At 42.9% G+C, this 18,889-nt stretch overlaps 1 protein-coding gene across 6 annotated transcripts in view; it reads left to right on the top strand.

Moving 5' to 3' along the window:
• Positions 1–18,889, top strand: part of FAR2 (fatty acyl-CoA reductase 2) — a 127,883-nt gene that overhangs the window by 56,602 nt on the left and 52,392 nt on the right. For all 6 annotated transcript variants that reach the window (XM_054173827.1, XM_054173830.1, XM_054173829.1 and 3 more), the window contains exon 2: positions 7,029–7,252. In XM_054173827.1, the coding sequence (XP_054029802.1) occupies positions 7,064–7,252 (189 nt within the window). In that variant the 5' untranslated portion in view covers positions 7,029–7,063. The remainder of the gene's footprint in view (positions 1–7,028; positions 7,253–18,889) is intronic.

The following is an 18,889-nucleotide window of genomic DNA, read 5'->3' as shown; positions in this document are numbered from 1 at the left end:
ATCTTTAGTCAGTTCTGGAAGAGACAGGAACCCCAGGTTCTGAAACAGTCTTTAGCCTTTATTTTAGGTAAGGGTCAGCTCACTTCAGCTGCTGACCATGTGTCTCGGTTCAGAGAGGGAAAGAGCCTCAGTTCTTTTGAATATTCCTGTGTTATGAAACTAGAGGCACAAATGAGGCCAAAATATCAACAGCGAAGCTATTTATTAACAGAATAAAGTGGATGGATCAGAAGGAGGGAGAGAGAGAAAAGAGAGAGTGAGAGAAGAGGGAGAGAGAAGAGGAAAGGAATTATATTACCACGCCCCTCATCCCCCAAGACAGTTTGGGTCTGTGGAGGAAGGCTGCTGCAGCTTTGGCGTGGAGGAGATGTTGGGTCTGTGGAGGAAGGCTGCTGCAGCTTTGGCGTGGAGGAGATGTTGGGTCTGTGAAGGAAGGCTGCTGCAGCTTTGGCGTGGAGGAAATGTTGGGTCTGTGAAGGAAGGCTGCTGCAGTTTTGGTGTGGAGGAGAGGTCATCTTTGTTGGCTGCACTGTCCTCAAGCAGAGGAGAGGAGGGAGAGATCCCAAAGTCCAAGTCCAAGCCCTTCTTGGAGCAGCCTCTTCAGCTTCATGAATTGGAGCCAGCGGAACTTAGGACATGGGGAGATATTCTCTCTGTTTTAATTCAGAGCAGCATTACTCTGGTCTTTTCCTTCTCTTGTGTTTTCCTTCTACTTGAGCCAGTAGTTGCTCAGATCTTTTATACAGTTTTTAGGTATGAGTCCAGGTGGTGAATATGCATATTCCAGAGAGTATGGATAGCAGTGGCCTCTGCCCATTATTTCCAGGGCAGCTGCAGTCTGGTGAGCAATCTTTATCTATGCACCGTCTAGAGAGTTGTTATCCAGGGGCATCTGCCCAATACACATCAGCTATTGTCTGGGCAAGCAGCAAAGGTGATTTTATCTTTGTTGAGTCACATCAAGAGAGATAAGATTTAGTCTCTCACACCGTGGTTCAGAGTTTGAATAGTTTTCTTTTACCAGAGACTTAATCCCTTGCAGCTTAATTTACTGGGGAATAGTTTAATACTCATTGTTGGTTGTCTATTCCTTAGATTGAAAGCAAAGTAAAAGATTCTCTAAGAAACATTTTTTTTTTTCTTCATTTGACTGAGTGCCAATTTTTTTTTTGTTTAAAAGAATGTATACAGTTCCTTGCATTTTGAAGCAGACTTCCAAATGGTCAGGTCAGCAGGTTTTACTTAGATCACCTTAGAAATCCTCTTCCTTAAAATCTTTGTAACTTCTACCCTCCTTTCTTTCTGAATGCCAAGCAGAATCTTTACATTTACCTGTACAGTGGGGATTCAGGCATCTGTCTGAAGGTAGTAGATTGCAGCACTGTGGCTTTTATATCATGATTGCAAAGCTTCCATTTCTTTGTGCACATTCAACAGGTGCACAGATATTTTTTTTTGGCTGATAAATTAGTGTGGCATTAGGTGGATGCAAGGTTATTGTCTTTTCTTATAAAGCTAATTTTGGAAAGAAGGAAAATGAAATGCCTCAAGGACATGCAAATCTGATCCCATAATAATCAAAACAAACCAAAATCTCACTTTCTCATGGCTCTTTCTTGTGGATGAGTCCCTGAGCAACCTGATCCAGCTCTGAAACTAGCCCTGTGAGCTGTGAGCTGCATGCTGCCTGAGGTAGGCTGCTTTACTATGGAAAACAGAAAGAATGTGGTTTTCTTACCTTTTAACACTTAGAAGGGTAAGTCAATAACTGAGAGGAACAGCAGATTGCCACAGAAATTCAGTTTTCTGTGGCTGTCTCCGGTGTTTTAGTTGTCATCATATTGGAGTGGTTTGAAAGATGCAGTTGATTTCCTAACTTTTTGGAGTCAAACATTCACAACGGTCTCAAAACTGCATGGGGAAGAATTATCAATTGTGCCTGCAGTTCTTGCCAGGAATAATGAAACCTATCTGCATAGCTCATTTTAGGGACATTTTCGATTACTTTGATTTTATTTTATGTTTGTTTTGTTTGTACGTTTTTTTTTTTTGACTGTTCTGGTAGGCATCCAATGTCTGGCCAAAACAAATCACAGTATCACAGTATAACTAAGGTTGGAAGAGACCTCAAGGATCATCAAGTCCAACCTGTCCCAACAGACCTCACGACTAGACCATGGCACCAAGTGCCACGGCCAATCTCTTCTTGAACACCTCCAGGGATGGTGACTCCACCACCTCCCTGGGCAGCACATTCCAATGACAAACGACTCACTCAGTGAAGAACTTTCTCCTCACTTCGAGTCTAAACCTCCCCTGGTGCAGCTTGAGACTGTGTCCCCTTGTTCTGGTGCTGGTTGCCTGGGAGAAGAGACCAACCAATTGTAGAGGGCAATGAGGTCACCCCTGAGCCTCCTCTTCTCCAGGCTAAACAACCCCAGCTCCCTCAGCCTCTCCTCACAGGGCTGTGCTCAAGGCCTCTCCCCAGCCTTGTTGCCCTTCTCTGGACACCTTCAAGTGTCTCAATGTCCTTCTTAAACTGAGGGGCCCAGAACTGGACACAGTACTCAAGGTGCAGGAATGAAGCCTCATTTGGATAACTCAAACACAGACCCCAAGTGAAACAAAATAATAATGTGATGTTCGCATTCTCAGCAGTTGTTTTTGCAGTAGTCTGCAGCTGTAATGCAGAGCACTAATTATCAGTGATGCAGGTTGGGTCTGTTCTCTAACTGCTGAAGAAGAGTGGTTCCTGTTTAACGCTGCTAATATCCGAGTCTGTGGCATAAAGTGATTTATAGATGTGGAATATTAGGTGAGGTTAGGTAGATAGGATCTTCTGAATACAAGTTCAAAGCAGGTATCCAGTGGCTGGTAGTGGTCTTTTACTTTGTATTTTCTTTGCATATGTTCAGTATCATTTGTATGGCCTCTAGGGACTAAGAATTTTGCTCAGTTTTTCTGCTTTTTAGGACATGTTTTGTACCAAATTTAATTTTTTTTTCACCTTCATCTGGCTAAACTAATACCTATTTTTGAACTCCCGTTCCCTTTCACACACTTTTGGGTTCTGCAAGTCCCTGTTTTCTAAATCTCACTCAGCTTTTCCAAACTTGAAGGAGATGTGACATTTTATAATAAATAATTATCTAATAGTTTAACCTGTTTGGCTAACATCCCAAGTGCCCAGCTCCTTGATAAAAGCAGGTTTTTAATAGGCCTAGATGAGCTTGTTAGGGTCATTTAAATTGTGATCTAGGCCATATCTGAAAGTAGGCTAATACCTGAATTCACTGAGCTAGAATACCCACAGCTATTAATTTGTCAAATAATGTCCTTCAGAAGTTATGTGCTTGACCTGCTTTATAAATTGCATGGCACACGAAATGTTTTGTTTTAGAGAAAGGAGTTTGGGATTTTCATTTGTTTGATGAACATACTGCAGTTACAGGCAGCACTGGGAAAGAATAACAATGTTTTGTTGGGCTTGAGTCTCTCATTTATGTGTCTGTGCTGTAGCCTGTTAGAAACATGCATTGAGACTCTGGAATAGAATAGAATTAGAATTAACCAGGTTGGAAAAGACCTTTGAGATCATCGTGTCCAACCTATCATCCAACACCAGCTAATCAACTAAACCATGGCACCAAGCATCCCATCCAGTCTCCTCCTAAACACCTCCAGTGATGGTGACTCCACCACCTCCCTGGGCAGCACATTCCAATAGCAAATCTCTTTCTGTGAAGAACCTCTTCCTGACATCCAGCCTAAACCTCCCCTGGTGCAGCTTGAGTCTGTGTCCTCTTGTTCTGGTGCTGGTTGCCTGGGAGAAGAGACCAACCCCCACCTGGCTACAACCTCCCTTCAGGTAGTTGTAGACAGCAATAAAGTCTACCCTGAGCCTTCTGTTCTCCAGGCTAAGCAACCCCAGCTCCCTCAGCCTCTCCTCATAGGGCTTGTATAGGTTGTGGATGGCTGTGTTCAAGGCCAGGCTGGATGAGGCCTTGAGCAGCCGAGCAACCCCATTGCAGGGAGGTTGGAGTAGATGAGCTCCAGAGCCCCTTCAAATCTAAGCCATTCTGTCTTTATACGATTCGCTGTTTCCATGCAGCAGTACAGTGATTGTGAAAACTGGCAGAGAGTTAGGAATGAAAAATCAGGTCTGGGTAGATGCATCAGCTACAGATCCAAATGATGACAGCACATCAACACAGACTGTGGATCACCTTTCACTGCTGTGAGTGGTAACGTCTTGGGGATCACAGCTAAGCACAATCCTGAGTGTTGCAATGACCGTCGTACACCTTGTAAGTGTACGATGTAAAGGTTGATCTCTCTTGAGCACTGTTGTAGGATAGGATTTGTCCCTTTCCTCCCCTCCCAACAACCAGAGATTTATCCACAGAATGGAACTTTGCCTCCAGAATAAATCACCAGACTAGCTCAGAAAGTTTGGAAACAAAAATGAAGCTGTATTTACAAAATGTGAACTAAATGTGAAATTATATAAGGTGATAAGACATGTACAAAATATATTTACAGCTCAGCAATCACAGAAGCACCCCCCTGGAATGATTCAACCCCCCCGGGCAGCCCAGAAAGAGACTGCTTTGCCTCCCTTTGCTGTACCTCACTGACACAATAAAAGTCAGTTCAGCCAACAGAAGGTCAAAAGGGAGATACAGCAGCCAAGCCAAAGCACCAGCCAGAGCGAAGACAAGAAGAGAAAGAACTGTCTGTGCTTTCAGATACATAGAAAATTACAGAGCAAATGACATGAAATAATTTTATCACTGTTCACTTTGCTTAGCCTCTTAGAAAAATTCTTCCAGCCCCTTAACTGTATTCTCTGGGAGAATCTAATTCTTATTTACAGTTTAACCATAGCTTGTAACTGTAACAACCACATAGCTGACAGTCAGTTTTCTGGGATAAGATATCTCACTACATCTTGAGGAAGGCATGTGCTGTAGAACAAGCTTTATTTCTCTCATGGTCCCGTGTGGTGAAAGGAATTCTACCTACTATTGCACGTAGCCAGGGTTCTTCCAGTACATAAAGCTCTGTGTTCGTTTGTCTTGGTCCAAGCCAAGCCTTGCTCTAAGTTAGGCTACTTCGGTGTCCCTGAGTAGTTTACTAAGTTTCAGAAATGCAGAAGTTGGTAAGAACCCGGAACCTTGGAAGGCTGCAAAAATACTTTGAAGTATTTGCATTTTATTAGTATGCAGTTGGCTCATGTCATGTAGAGAAACTTGAAATGGCTAACAATGTTTCTGAAGCTTCTGCAGGAGGAAGAGAAGTTTTTCTGGGGTGCCTGAAGATCGTTGTCCTGGTTTTTGAGTACTTGATTGACAGTGTTCAATCGTTCCTGTTTCTTTTTGTTTCAGATTTAGTAGGCTTTTCTCAAAACATTTATTTACATTTTTCATGAGCCTTTCCCTTGCAATGTAAGTGGTTTGTGCATGCTGTGATCTGCAGCACCTCAAAGATAGGATTTTTTTCCCCATCTGTTAGTCTGATAAAGAGAGGCAATTCTAAGAGGAGTCAGTCAAGACTTGTCATTCAATCAGCTTAAGAGTTTGAATCAAGATGGCTGGGGCTATATAGACCTGAAACCATTGTATCTAATTAAAGTACTTAACTGGGACACTTCATGTGGGAGCCTAGGCATGTCAGTCCCCGAATAGAATAGAATAGAATAAAATAGAATAGAATAGACCAGGTTGGAAGAGACCTTCAAGATCATCGCATCCGATTATACAGTCAATAGATCTCCAAAGGGAAGTTCAAACAACTTATTCTCTCCAGAGAAAGCATTATGACATCTGTGCTCATTAAACTGGATGAATTTTGGCCTTAGCAGACAGTAATGGGTGGTTATTTACACACAGGAGCGTGGCATTGCTGTCTCGCAGAGCAATGTCATTGCACTGTGTCTTACATGAAGAAGAGCTTTCTTCGTGGTTTTATTTCAAGCCAAGACAGAGGAAAAGACTTGAGCACATTGCTGATTAATGGCTGGCAAGAAATGCAGTAGCTCAACACAGTGGAATTAAAATGGAAACAACAGCATTTGTACCTGCAGTGCTTGCAAGGAGACCTGTTGATCTGTTGCTACTTTGTCTTGTAAGGCTGACTGCCTGTCTTTATGGTGGCCACTTCACAGTGTGGTAGGTAAATACTATTCTGCATCTACTTTCAGGAGTCTTGGACAGCACAAGCTGTGTTCTGAGCTGTGACAGCTCATTATAGCTGTGTTATAACATTGTGGTGGGTTGAAATTTCCCCCCAACACTAAATTTGCCAGACCAGCTCAGTTAGTAGCATATGAAAGCTGTATTTACAGGCAAAACTACAATCTACAATGAAATGCAATGAATAAGTACAAAATATACAGTATTTACAATATTTACAGATATTTACAATTAATAAACAGCACAAGAACCCCTCTGGCTAAGGACCAGAGGAAGGTAATAGCTTCTCTCTCCCTGCCTCCCCCTTAACCCCCTGTACATAAAAAGGATGAGAGAGAGGAGCAGAGAAGTTAGACTTAGCCAAAACAAGGCAGCCTAGGTCAAGCAGAAGCAAGTTAGTAACTCCCAGCCTGAGAAAGTGAGAAGAGAGGAGGATTCTTTTGGTACAACTAGTTTAAGTCCCTTATCTCTTACAATGGCATTGTTTAGAACTATCATTATTTTCCTTTTTATGCCCAATAGTGATTTATTTACATTTTACTACTTTCTGTTCAAGATCTGTTTCAGGCATAGCCTAAAACTGCCACAAACATGGAGGATAAAACTGGCCTTGATGTCTTAAGGTTCTCAGATGAACCTTTTTTGATTTGTGTGGTGCTTTTTCATATGAAAGGGGTTTTTTTCCAAACCATTTTTAAAATCACCATTGACTGACCTAACATGAGCTGTCATAGCTAACTAGGAAAGGTTATCTCAGACTGTAGTTCCCAAATAACTGTTCTGTGTCTTGATTCAGAAGGCCTTAAAGCTTTTTTTTTCCTTGCATCTTCTCAGGTACCTGCTATAGGAAGTTAAAGGAAGGACAGAACATGTCTTCAGTCTCAGCTTTTTACAATGGCAAGACCATACTTATCACAGGAGCTACGGGGTTCATGGGCAAAGTGCTGGTGGAAAAGCTTCTGCGCTCCAGTCCTGAAGTGAAAGCAGTTTATATACTTGTCAGGCCAAAGGCTGGACAATCAATGCAAGAAAGAGTGGCCAACATGTTGAAATGCAAGGTAAGTTTTCTGGTTTTTATTCCAGAGTCCAATCTCAAATCCATTTAACTGTGTGAAGCAAAGGACTTCTCTTATGCTGAGCTCATTAAGGACAAGCTGCCATCTTTTGCTGAAACCACTGTGTGTTTTTATTGTGCCTAAATTGAACAAACAGATTGTAGATGAATGAGCTTGTAGCTGCCTGATCTCTGTCTTTTTGCATGAAGGGCAATATTTGCTTCCATGAACTTTTTTCTTTCTCCCCCTTTCAACACTGGATGTTTGAGCAGTAGCATTCAAAGCTGAAGCAGCATGAGTCACACCCTGCTGCTTGCTTTTGTTTGGAGCATTAATTTCCTAAGACAAAGCCTAGTGGCAGTGTATAGTGGGCTGTGCATTGCTGCAGTCAGTAGGGCAGCTGCCATTTTCTCATCTCCAGTTTAACCTTATTTGTGAAGTGGGAAAATACTTCTGCATTTGCAGAGGGTATTTCCAAATCTGCTTGCAGCAGAACACGAAGGCTAAGACAGGTTTGTGAGTTAAGAGCAGACCTGCACAACTTCCACTCTTGTGGAAGGCTTGTGGCTTGTTTTTGAGCTTCCTGCTTGCTGCTCCTGTGTGGAAGTTCAGATCTCTGGTGTCAACAAGGATGTCAAAGCCTTTTGCTGCATTTCATGTAAAGATTTGTAAGGAGAGACTACTAAACCAGTGTGGTAGTGAGAAAGTTCAATCCTCCCACCACACAAACCACAGCTAACTCACTCAGAGAAGCGAATGAAAAAGGCTGTATTTTACAAGCAGAATGAAATGCAATGAATATATACAAAATATACAGTATTTACAGTATATACAAAAATATACAGGAAAGAACGTAACACAGAAAACCCCTCCAGAGGAGAATACCCCTCTGGGTTCCCCAAAACTCCTTTCCCCCCTTCCCCTCCTTTCCCCCCTTCCCCTCCTTTCCCCCCTTCCCCTCCTTTCCCCCCTTCCCCTCCTTTCCCCCCTTCCCCTCCTTTCCCCCCTTCCCCTCCTTTCCCCCCTTCCCCTCCTTTCCCCCCTTCCCCTCCTTTCCCCCCTTCCCCTCCTTTCCCCCCTTCCCCTCCTTTCCCCCCTTCCTCCCCTTTTCCAAAAAAGGATTAAAGAGAGAAAATGGATATTAAGGGAAATTTTCTTAGTTCAAAGTAGTTGTTAAGGGAAAAAAACACACGTTAGTATTCTTATCTCAGAAGTCCAAGGTCAGCACTGGCCAAGAACAGAAGAGAAAAAGCAGCTGAACAGACTGAACTCAGACTAAATCCTTAGAGTTACATTCCTACTGATCTACCCATGAAATTCATTTAGGATTATCTTTGTTTTCCTTTTTACACCAAAACATTCAGCTGGAGTATTCTGTAGCTGTCCTTTCCTTAAAGGCACAGCCTAAAACTGTCACAACCAGTTTCTGGAGTTGACTTGTCCTGAGGACCTCAAGGTCATGAACTTGTGCAGCCTCCTCCAGCTATGATAGGTAACAGAGTTCAAGCTAATGCTTACTGCTGTTGTAAATTTGTACACAGCTGATGTGAAGTGAGAGGAAGGGACAGATCTGTCCCTAGTAGGCAAGGAATTACTTGGGATTAATCTGAAAAATGTCAACAGATCTTTAGAGTATTGATCTAAATCTTTGAACTAGATTTGACTGGAAAAGTACTCCTCTTTGAGATGGAGTTAGAAGTTTAAAAGGTCTAGAGATAACTTACTCAGAGACAAGTAGCTCTGGGCGAAGGCATGCATTTTTCCTCCTAATGTTTGGAGGCATCAAGCAAGAAAAAGTCTTAATTATGTCCAACCACAGAGTTTGTTGTTTATGTTTTGGTGTGTTTTCAGAAAAGAGTAAGCTATTCACATGTTCAGGAAAATTTGAGTGATATAAAAGGAAACCATCACATTGATTTTTGCCGGTCTGTCAAGTGCAGTTTTTCATTATTTTTGCTTTTAATGAACATTTTTCAGTTGTTTCTACAACTTTCATCAGTGAAGAGGATGTGTTACGGTTTTCATGAACAAACAACAAACCCCCAAATGTGATGTATTTGCATGGGGTTCCCCCTTTGCCCCCTCCCTTTATTTTAGCTACTAAGAAAATGACAAACCCTGCTATTTTTCAGGATTTCTTTAAGCTTTCTTTGCATTTAATGTATAAATATTACTGGTTTATGTCTTCAGCTGGCCAGCACAGCTTCGTGGTGCTGTTAGCACTGGGTGAGATTGCCTGGTTGCTGTCATAATGTTGAAGCTGATCGAGATGTACCCTTTTTGTCCCTAGCCTGTGTCAGCAGTTTTAGACATGCCAACAGCAAATAGGACTTGATAACCTCTCCTTGAACCTTTGACAGACTGCTTCAAGGTGTTTCAGATGAACACAAGGAGGAGGCAAGACTCTAAATTATGTTGTTGGAGACTTGAGAGGAATAAAGGCTCTGGGGGTATGCTCAGAACTCATCAGGACCTCTCCAGGAAGAAGAGGCCCTTTGCAGGTGTTCTTTTTAAGTAAAACAAAAATCCTTTCCTAAGGTAGGAGCTCAGCTTGGGAAAGGCAAAGTGAAAATCTCCAGCAGGTGTTGATCTGTTAGAGGGTAGGAGAGCTCTGCAGAGGGACCTTGACAGGCTGGACAAATGAGATTTAACGTATCTAAGTGCCGGGTTCTAAGTGTTGGCCACAACAACCCCATGCAGTGGTGCAGGCTGGTGTCAGAATGGCTGGAGAGTGGCCACAAAGAGGGGCAGAGAGCTGGAGTGCCTCCCCTTTGGGGACAGGCTGAGAGAGTTGGGGATGTTCAGCCTGGAGAAGAGGAGGCTCTAGGGAAACCTTAGAACAGCCTTCCAGTACTTGATGGGGGTTACAGGAGAGCTGTGGAGGGACATTTTACAAGAGCTTGGAGTGACAGAATGACGAGGGGCAGTGGCTTTGATCTTGAGGAGGGCAGATTTAGACTGGAGATTAGGAAGAAATTCTTTGCTGTAAGGGTGGTGAAACTCTGGAATAGGCTGCTCAGGGAGGTTGTGGATGCCTCGTTCCTGGTAGTGATCAAGGCCAGTTGGATGAGGCCTTGAGCAAGCTGGTCTAGTGGGAGGTGTCCCTGCCCATGGCAGGGGATTGGAACTGGATGATCTTTAAGGTCCCTTCCAACCCAGACCGTTCTATAAATCCTTGAACTATCTTGTTGACAGTGTGTACATGCAAATATGCTGGAAGGTGACTCCTGTTAAATAAAAAAAGCAGTTGCAAGTCACAAAAGGATGTTGAGATGGGGCAAAATACCTTAGTTTGTGTTTTTGAAACGTTTCTTATCTGGAATTTAAAAAATTCTGCATCCAACATGAAGAGTAAAGTACAAAACAAAACAAAATAAAATTGTTCATGAATTGGAATTTTTCCACTGTATTCTGGAGCAGCTGAACAGATGGCATTGAAATGTAATATAATGCTGGTTTTCTTCAGATCCTGTATAATTATTTTTACATGTGGGTGCGTTATTGCATTAACATGAAGTGTGTAATGAACAGATACTCAATTAGCTCAGCACCAGCTCCAAAATGAGTGTATGCATTGAGAAATGTGTGGCACATGGTGACCTTGCCTGTTTGTGCCAGGATATGTTCTGTTATCCAGCAGCGATTCCCAAAGGGAGTCAAGCTATTACCCTGTGCTTAATGAAATGCCGTGTCTGCATGACACGGGGCACAGCTGCTACACACAAAAATGTGCTTGCTTCATGCTTGGATGTGTCCATGGATCACAAGGCAAAGCTTGATAGTTCTCTTTGCTCATTAGTTGATGGGAGATGTGTATTTATCAGAGGTACAGAATGGTTTCAAGAAGTCCTTTTTTGTTGTCTGGTTCCTCTGTGCAGAAATAGGCAGAAATGCTTGGAGAACTTGTCCCAGATTCCCTGGAGGGCAGCTCCTGGGCTCATGCTGAGTCACTGGTTGTAACTTTTACATTGCTCCTGGGAGAGCAGAGCTTTTTCCATGCCCCTGCATGCAGCAAACCAAGGCTGCTTGCTGCTTTCAGGCTATTTCTCAGATTTGTTTGCTCAGTGCTCCTAACTAGAAAGATCAGTCAAAGGGGAAAGTAGAAAGAACTCTTGTTAATGTTTTTGATAATTCAGAGAGAAAATGGGGAGGCTGTGAAGCTAATGAAAAGGGGGAATAGATACTGCTGGGTATGACCAGAAATAATTTAAATAAATTTTACATAGCATTCAACCACAGTTAACAACTCTTATGGTTCCAGTGGGTGGTACAGCAGAGCTTCTCTTCCCTGCAAAGCTTTGGAACTATGCATATGTGGTGGTTTGGCCCTGGCCTGGAGGCCAGATACCCACCAAGCCGCTCTATCACTCCCCCTCTTAAGTGAAGAGGGGAAGAAGGGAAAGAAAATATAACAGAAGCCGGGGATAAGATAAGAGCAATTTAATAACACTAATAAGCAAATAGCAATAGACCGCGCGGAAGCAAAGAAAGCAGAGAGAGAAATGTTAGTCTCTACTTCCCATCGGCAGGACGGTGATCGGTCTCGGGAAGCAGGGCTCTCTAAGCTTGATGGTTCCTCGGGAGGATAAACGCCATAGACGAATCCCCACACTTCCTTCTTTCACTTCCTACTTATACCTGAGCTGATGTCATATGGTATGGAATACCTCTTTGGCCAGTCTGAGTCAGCTGGCTCAGCTGTGTCCCCTCCCAAGATTTTGCCCACCCCTCAATGTACTCCTGGGGCAGGGAAATGTTGAAGGGACACAGCTTGAATACTGGATTTAGCTGTAGCCAAAACACTGCTGTGTTATCAACTACTGCTGAAAAAAGAAACAAAACACCACAGCACTAGAACAATACTGTGAGGAGAATTAACTCCAGCTCAGTTCAACCCAATACAGCATAATGATGGGGCTGGTCCCTGGAAACAGCAGAAGTCCAGTGTTACCAGACCCCTTTGCCTCTTCAGTATTTCCTTGTCAAGGGTGCTGTGCTTATCAACAGACATACAGCAAGACCCTCCATTAGCTGTACCAGTTTTGCCAAATCATGCCAGATTTTCCACCTGCCTTGACTATTCCTTTCTCCACTCCCTCACTCGTGCATCTTTCTCATCACCATAAACAATAAAGTTCTCCACACCATACCAACGCAGCACCACTCCCTATGGAACAGCGTCTCCTAAATCTGTTGTGACTACAGACTTCTGTCCTTTATTTTGTGCCGTTCCTGACATCTGGCAGAACTAATATTTTGCAGGGCAAACTGTAAACTCTGTCAGCTTCCTTCAGCCAGTTAAATTGTCCATTTTTCTTCTGCTCTCTGTGTCACGACATCATGTAGACATCCCTGTGGCTGAGTAGTTCTCTCAGCCACCAATCTGAGGAGTCTGAAAGAGGTACTGTTTTCCAGTTTCAGGGTAAAATAAAATCACCTTCTTGTCTTCTAATTAAGATCAGCCTTTGATACAGCAGCTATTGCCAGGAAATGTCATCTCCTATTTTAATCAGTAGGGAATATGATAAGGCCTCTGTAGTGCTCTTTATTATATATGTAAAAGCTAATAATTCTATACACTCTAGTTTCAGCTAGTTTTTTATAAGCTTGAAAAATGCGGAGTTCCTTCTTTTCTGCTTTATTTTTCAAACTCCTCTCTCTGCAGCTTTTCAAAAAATCACAGAATTCCCATACTTGACAGGGACCACTGGAGACTGTCCAGTCCAATCTCCTGCTCAGAGCAGGTCAGATAACCGCCCAGAACCGTATCCATCTGGGTTTGGAATCTGCAAGGAGACAGACTCCACAACGTATCTCGACACCTGTGCCAGTGCTCCATCACTCTCACAGTAAAAGAATTGTTTTCTTACTTTCAGGAAAATTTCATGTGTTTTGGTTCTTTGCCCAAAGAACCAAATTCTTTTCCAGAATTTAACCCAGACTTTCCTTAGCTGTGGTTTTTGTTCTGTCAGCCAAGTATGACCAAATTCATGTCAGAAGAGCTCGTGAACAAAACATTGTATTTTAAGAAGAAATCTGAGATATAGTGGGGTAGAGTCTTTAATCTTCTGCTTTGGCTTCCCAGTCAAGACCCTCAGAGTGGGCAATATTCTTTACAAAGACAGTTAAAATACTGAGGAGAGTACAGTGGCTGAATGCTTGGAGCCTCAGGGCTTGTAAGGGCTTGTGACATAGTGGTGTGTGTGGATATGGAGTCCAGATTGTTTATCTTCTAGGTCTCCTGCCTGCAAAGACTCTCTGGCTCAGGCATTATCCTCCTTTCAGTCCCTGGCACTGAGCCATAGCTGGCAGGGTGGAAACAAGGTAACTGTATAGCAGAACGCCATTGATTGTCAGAAAGCACTCAAGAGTTTCTTCATACAGATACTGCCTGCCGCATTGTATGCCAAACAACTAACCCTAAAATTGATCTTCCAGAAACCAAACAGATTAAAAGTTGGCTGAAGGCCACCTTTGGCTGCACCAAGCTGGTTTTATTTCATTTACAAAAAAACATGAGGACTGCCAAGTGTGAAGCTCTGAAGCACACCAATCACCCACAAGTCAAAACGTCTGAATTGTGCTAAGGAACCCAAGTGTGAAAATGGGATTTTAGTAATTTTCTGAGGCCATGTACTAAGCCTTTTGTTTTCTTTTAAGGGAGCTGGAGGTGAGACTATTATTAGCGTTAGCCTGTCGCAAATCGGTTTTGCTTCCTGAAAGAAAGAACTGCTGTGGTTAGCATGGTTAACATTTACCTTAATGTTAGCAAAGCCTTCAGTAGCATCCACACTGGAATATTACAGTCAAGACAGGGGAAGAAACCTGGCTGGACAGTCAGACTGCCAGGATTTAATTGCTCAGGCCCTGCCTGGAGGCTAGTTAGAAGTAGAATTCCATAGAGGTTTATCTGGGGACCTGCCCCGTTTAATGCCTTAAGAAAATGTATCTCCTGGCTATATTGCCTTCTTGAGGCTTGCCTACTGATGCTTGTCTGTGCCTTCTAGAAGGAAGATCTTGTTGAAAAAGCAGAGAGAGGAAACAGAAGAATAACAAGCCTTGGGCAGATAACTGCTTCAGAGCACACCAGGCACGTCCTGGTGGTGCTTTAGTTCACAGGAGTTAGTGTAATTGGTGATGGAGAAGCAGCTGCATGAGGCTGGCAGTAAAAGGGATAAAGGAGATAGAATAGAATAGAATAGAATTAACCAGGTTGGAAAAGACCTTTGAGATCATCGAGTCCAGATGTAGTGTATATGAAGACTTATATGTGCTAAAAATACATTGTGGCATGTTCTCTGGAGATACTACACTCATGCTAATATTTTTAACCCAGTATATCTGCTCCATTAAAAGCCTGATACCTGCTGCAAATCCTGAATGCTGATTTTGCTTGTCTCTGTTTCAGCACGAGCAGAAACACAAACGGTGATCAAAGTCAGTGTATTAGTTTTGGTAGTGATGTCCAAAGGACATCAGGACTCTGTACACTGTAGCCTGAATACTGAAGAAATAAAGAATAAATCAAGTTTACAGCAGTTCAGAATGGTTAATGTAGTGCCTCCATGATTTTGATGGAGTTTTATTCATGGAGAGTCTCTGAGCCTTCAGGGAATGATAATTAGATTCTTGTCAGATTTTTCCATGTGCACAGTACATTGCTTTGAGAGGACAGTAACTGTTCCTGGCAGCACAGAGACCTTGAGCTTCAATAGGGCATGGAAACAGTAATTCATTTTATCATCCTTTCAAAATTCTTCCTTTCAACCCTTCCTTTTGAAGCTTGGAAGATAACCCTTCTTTCTACTTTTCCCCTGTTACTACTTCCATTTCTTTCTGACAGCTTCAGGGCCTAGCAAGCCGTTTCCCTGCTGTCCGCTAGCCCCAGCAATCTCCAGAGCAGGTTTTGATCACACCTTCACTCTGACATGGGCAAAGCCAGTTGCATCATTACATTTCCAAGGCAAGTCCAATCCAAGTATTGTGCCCAGCCCTAAATCTAATTTATAGTTAGTGATCAGTAGAGTGTTACAGCCATCATCTGCTCAGTTCCTTCTTCACATACTTCCTTCACCTCCTGCCTTTGTCAGGTCACTTGTCCCTCCCATGTACCTCAGCAGCTATAGTCAACAGTAAGTAAATTGTTTGACCTTTTCCATCTTTGCAGATGCAGAAAGGGGGGGGGGAAATAAGACACAAATTTGCTGAGATTCAGTGCCTGCCAGCTGTGTGTTCCTGCTGAGAGTGAGCCACCACCATATTTGGGTGATGGCCAGCAGTGTTTCCTAGTTACCTTTCCTCACCAATCTGTATTTCCACAGCTCACTTTTCTCGCTTTCAGAGGCTACCCTTTGAACAGGGTGGTAGAGTTGCACTCTTCCCTGTCAGCAGCGTGGAATTTTAAGTGCAGTCTTTGTGAATGTTGGAAGAAATCAGTATATATCTGTATCTTGGATTTGAACTGGAGAGTGCAGTTCATCATACACAGGTGAGAGTTTGCACCTACCTGCTTGATCACTCACATTGCAGAGTCTGAAGAACTGAAATAAAGCTGCTTGCCAGGAGACCTGACATCTAGACAGCTTCCATAGCCGCTGCTGGTTAGGTTGGGCTGCTCAGTCTGAGTGTGCCTGCCCCTAAGCGTTCCCTGAAGAGCCTTCCTGACTCTTTGATGTACTGGAACAGCTGCTGGCCAGGGATGTTCAGAAGGAAAATGCTTGGTTTATCTCTTAGCTTGGCAGTTGTCTCAGCTGGTGCGCTCTGCACCTATGGCCAGACATATGTCACACTTGAAACAAGGTGACTGAAGTGCTGTCCCCTGACAGCATGATGTGGCGTCATCCACCTTGCTGAGACACTGCTGTCCTCTTTTCTTTGGCTATGAACCCATGCCCTGGCAAGGGTCAAACCATGTTTTTGATACCCTTGTTTGCAAAGCAAGGGGCACCTGCTAGATCCTTTCATATTTTTGGAGAGTTGAGTAAAGCAGTATGTTTAGTGGAGGAAGAGGAGAGTTACCTGAAGTGTTCAACAGCAGCCCCTTGTCAAAACAAAGTCTTGTAATAGTGATTTTACAGCTGTATTAGGCATCTTCTGTAAGACAATACTAAATCATCTCAGGCTTAGTCTTATGGATTGTGGCAGTTCGAGACTATGGGAGCCTTTAAGAACCACAAGGTTACAGACCTCCAGAGGGGCCAGAATGTCCAGGAGGTGGACCAGAAGATGTATTTCATTCCCTTAAGACCTGCATCCCTATAAAACTGGCTGAAAAATCAGTTTTCTTCCCTTTCCCCCCTCCCTCTCTCCTCCTGGGAAGGGTGTCCAGGTTCTTATCTCCTTGATGGGGGAGTGAGGCCTGGTGTTGACCTTGGCAGTGTTGCCAATTAGGCCTGGAGGAGCCAGGCAGAATTTTGTGCTGCGTCACAATGGTGTAGTATGGAGGGTAGAGAGGCTTGGTAGGGAGGGGCATGAAAGCTTGGGTTTGTTAGCCTGGTTTTAAGGGAGGTTTGTGTGAAACTTTGGCTTAATGAGCTTCTGCGTTAAACCCAGACTATGGAATTTGTGTATTTTGTATGTTGTTGTAAACAGCATTTCCATTTAAACTTTTCAATCCTATCCAATCCTTTGGGTGAGTGGTTTTCTTTTGCCCCTTTTGGAAGAGGTAAAAGAGCAATCTGTCTTGCTGTAAACCATGACATGGATGCTGATTAAAGAGTACCCAATAAGAGCATGTCTAGAACAACCAGGCCAGCTGACCATAAAAACCATCTACCTTTAGGAAGTAAAGTCCTTTATTCCATACCTCTTTGTATGTATTTTTTCCCTCTCAGCACAATACACATCCCTTACTCCTGAAAGCTTGTCCTCTCCTTTTCTTCCTCTCTCAGGTAAAGGATTTTCTGCGTGCCTCTCTTTCTAGCTCTAGGGTGAGCATGCTAGAAACTTACTCCTTACTATCCTTTTAATCTTTTGCTTTTAGCTTCTATTTTAATTGATATGGTTTTGGTCTGCTTTAACCCATGTGAATTGTTATGAAAGAGTTGGGACTGTTCAACCTGGAGAAGAGGTCTCTGAGGAGACCTTTAGAGCTCTATTTCAGTATCTGAAGGGGACCTACAGGAAGGCTGGGGAAGGACTGGTTAGAAGGGCTTGAAGTGATAGGACAAGGGGCAATGGTTTGAAACTGGAGCAGGGTAGATTTAGGTTGGACAACAGGAGGAAGTTCTTTGAGATATGAGAGTGGTAAAATACTGGAACAGGCTGCCCAGGGATGTGGTTGAGGCCTTGTCTGTGGAGACATTCAGGATCAGACTTGATGTGGCCCTGGGCAGCCTGGTGTTGTTGGAAGTTTAAAAAGATGACCTTTGAGGATCCTTTCCAACTTGATACAGTCCATGAATCTTGTTGTCTTCTGTGTTTATGTATTTCACTCCAGAGTACAAGCATCCCAACTGATGTTTCAGAATAGAGTAAGGTTTGAGTAAGATTTCAGCTGGCATTGTAATGTCCACAAATCAAACAGCTTAAGTACACATATGTTGTTCAGCTGCACCTGCAAAGTGAACCCCACATTCAACAGTGTCAGTTTGATGACTCACTGGGACAGAGGATGATCTTAGGAGGTCCATTCCAACACTGTTTTTTTCATCATTTATGCCTGTGACAAACAGTGCTGTTTTTAATAAGAACACATGCACAGTGAGCCTACAATCTAACCATGCAAGATGCTGTACCATTTACTAGAATGGCATAACATTCAGGCTGAGAGCCTGTGGCAGTTCTAGGGGCGAAAAGAGAACTTGAAAAATCTATTGCCTTATTGAAAGGAAAGCAACAAAACTCCAAGTCAAATACATATCTGAAGTGCACTACAGGTATAGTAACCATTTGTCCCATGCATACTAATAGGAGTAATGCTGTATGTATCAGCTTTTGTCCTGTCAAGAAGACTTATCCACAGAACTACATCAGTATCTTGATATTCTGAGCTAATCCCACCATCCCACCTGGGGACCTAGAACTTTTCCACTTTTGCTTCTGTCTTTCTGAGGGTGATTTAGGCAGTATATATATATATATAAAACAAGATGTAGTCATAAAGATATAGATCAGTTGTCAAACTGCCTGATGGAGACAGTTCTCAATTTTTACATCAGGCAGCTTACTTGTTTCAAAGGTTATCATTTTACTTGGAGCCTTGAAAGAGAAGGTGTTGCCCTCAGATTGTTTTACTGACAAGGAGTGTATTTAATGTTAATGTGCTGTAAAATATTAACCATAAACAAGCTAAAGTAGAATTTGTTGATGGACTTGTTCCCATCTCCTGAGGTAGACTGTAAATACACTCACATCTCTGGACAGGAAGCATGTCATGCTGAGAGCTGAAGTCCATAAAATAAATAAACCTGTGTAATGCAGATTTTGCTGCAGGCTTTAAGCAAAATGACTGATTTCTCTAGCAGTTTCAGTGTTGGTTAGTATCAAATGATGATACTGCTCTTATACCATACTCAATTTTTTCAATGATACTTTAATTTCTCCACTTAGTTTAGTTCGGGACAGGAAGGTCAACCCTGGTGATGTTCTGTTGTTCCTGTTTGGATGACATGACTGGAAAAGTTTCACCTTTACCCCAAG

This window comes from Dryobates pubescens, chromosome 27, assembly GCF_014839835.1.
Source record: "Dryobates pubescens isolate bDryPub1 chromosome 27, bDryPub1.pri, whole genome shotgun sequence".
In the NCBI taxonomy this organism is placed as follows: Eukaryota; Metazoa; Chordata; class Aves; order Piciformes; family Picidae; genus Dryobates; species Dryobates pubescens.
Note: the sequence above shows the minus strand (reverse complement) of the source record. Positions and strands in the feature narration are given on the sequence as shown.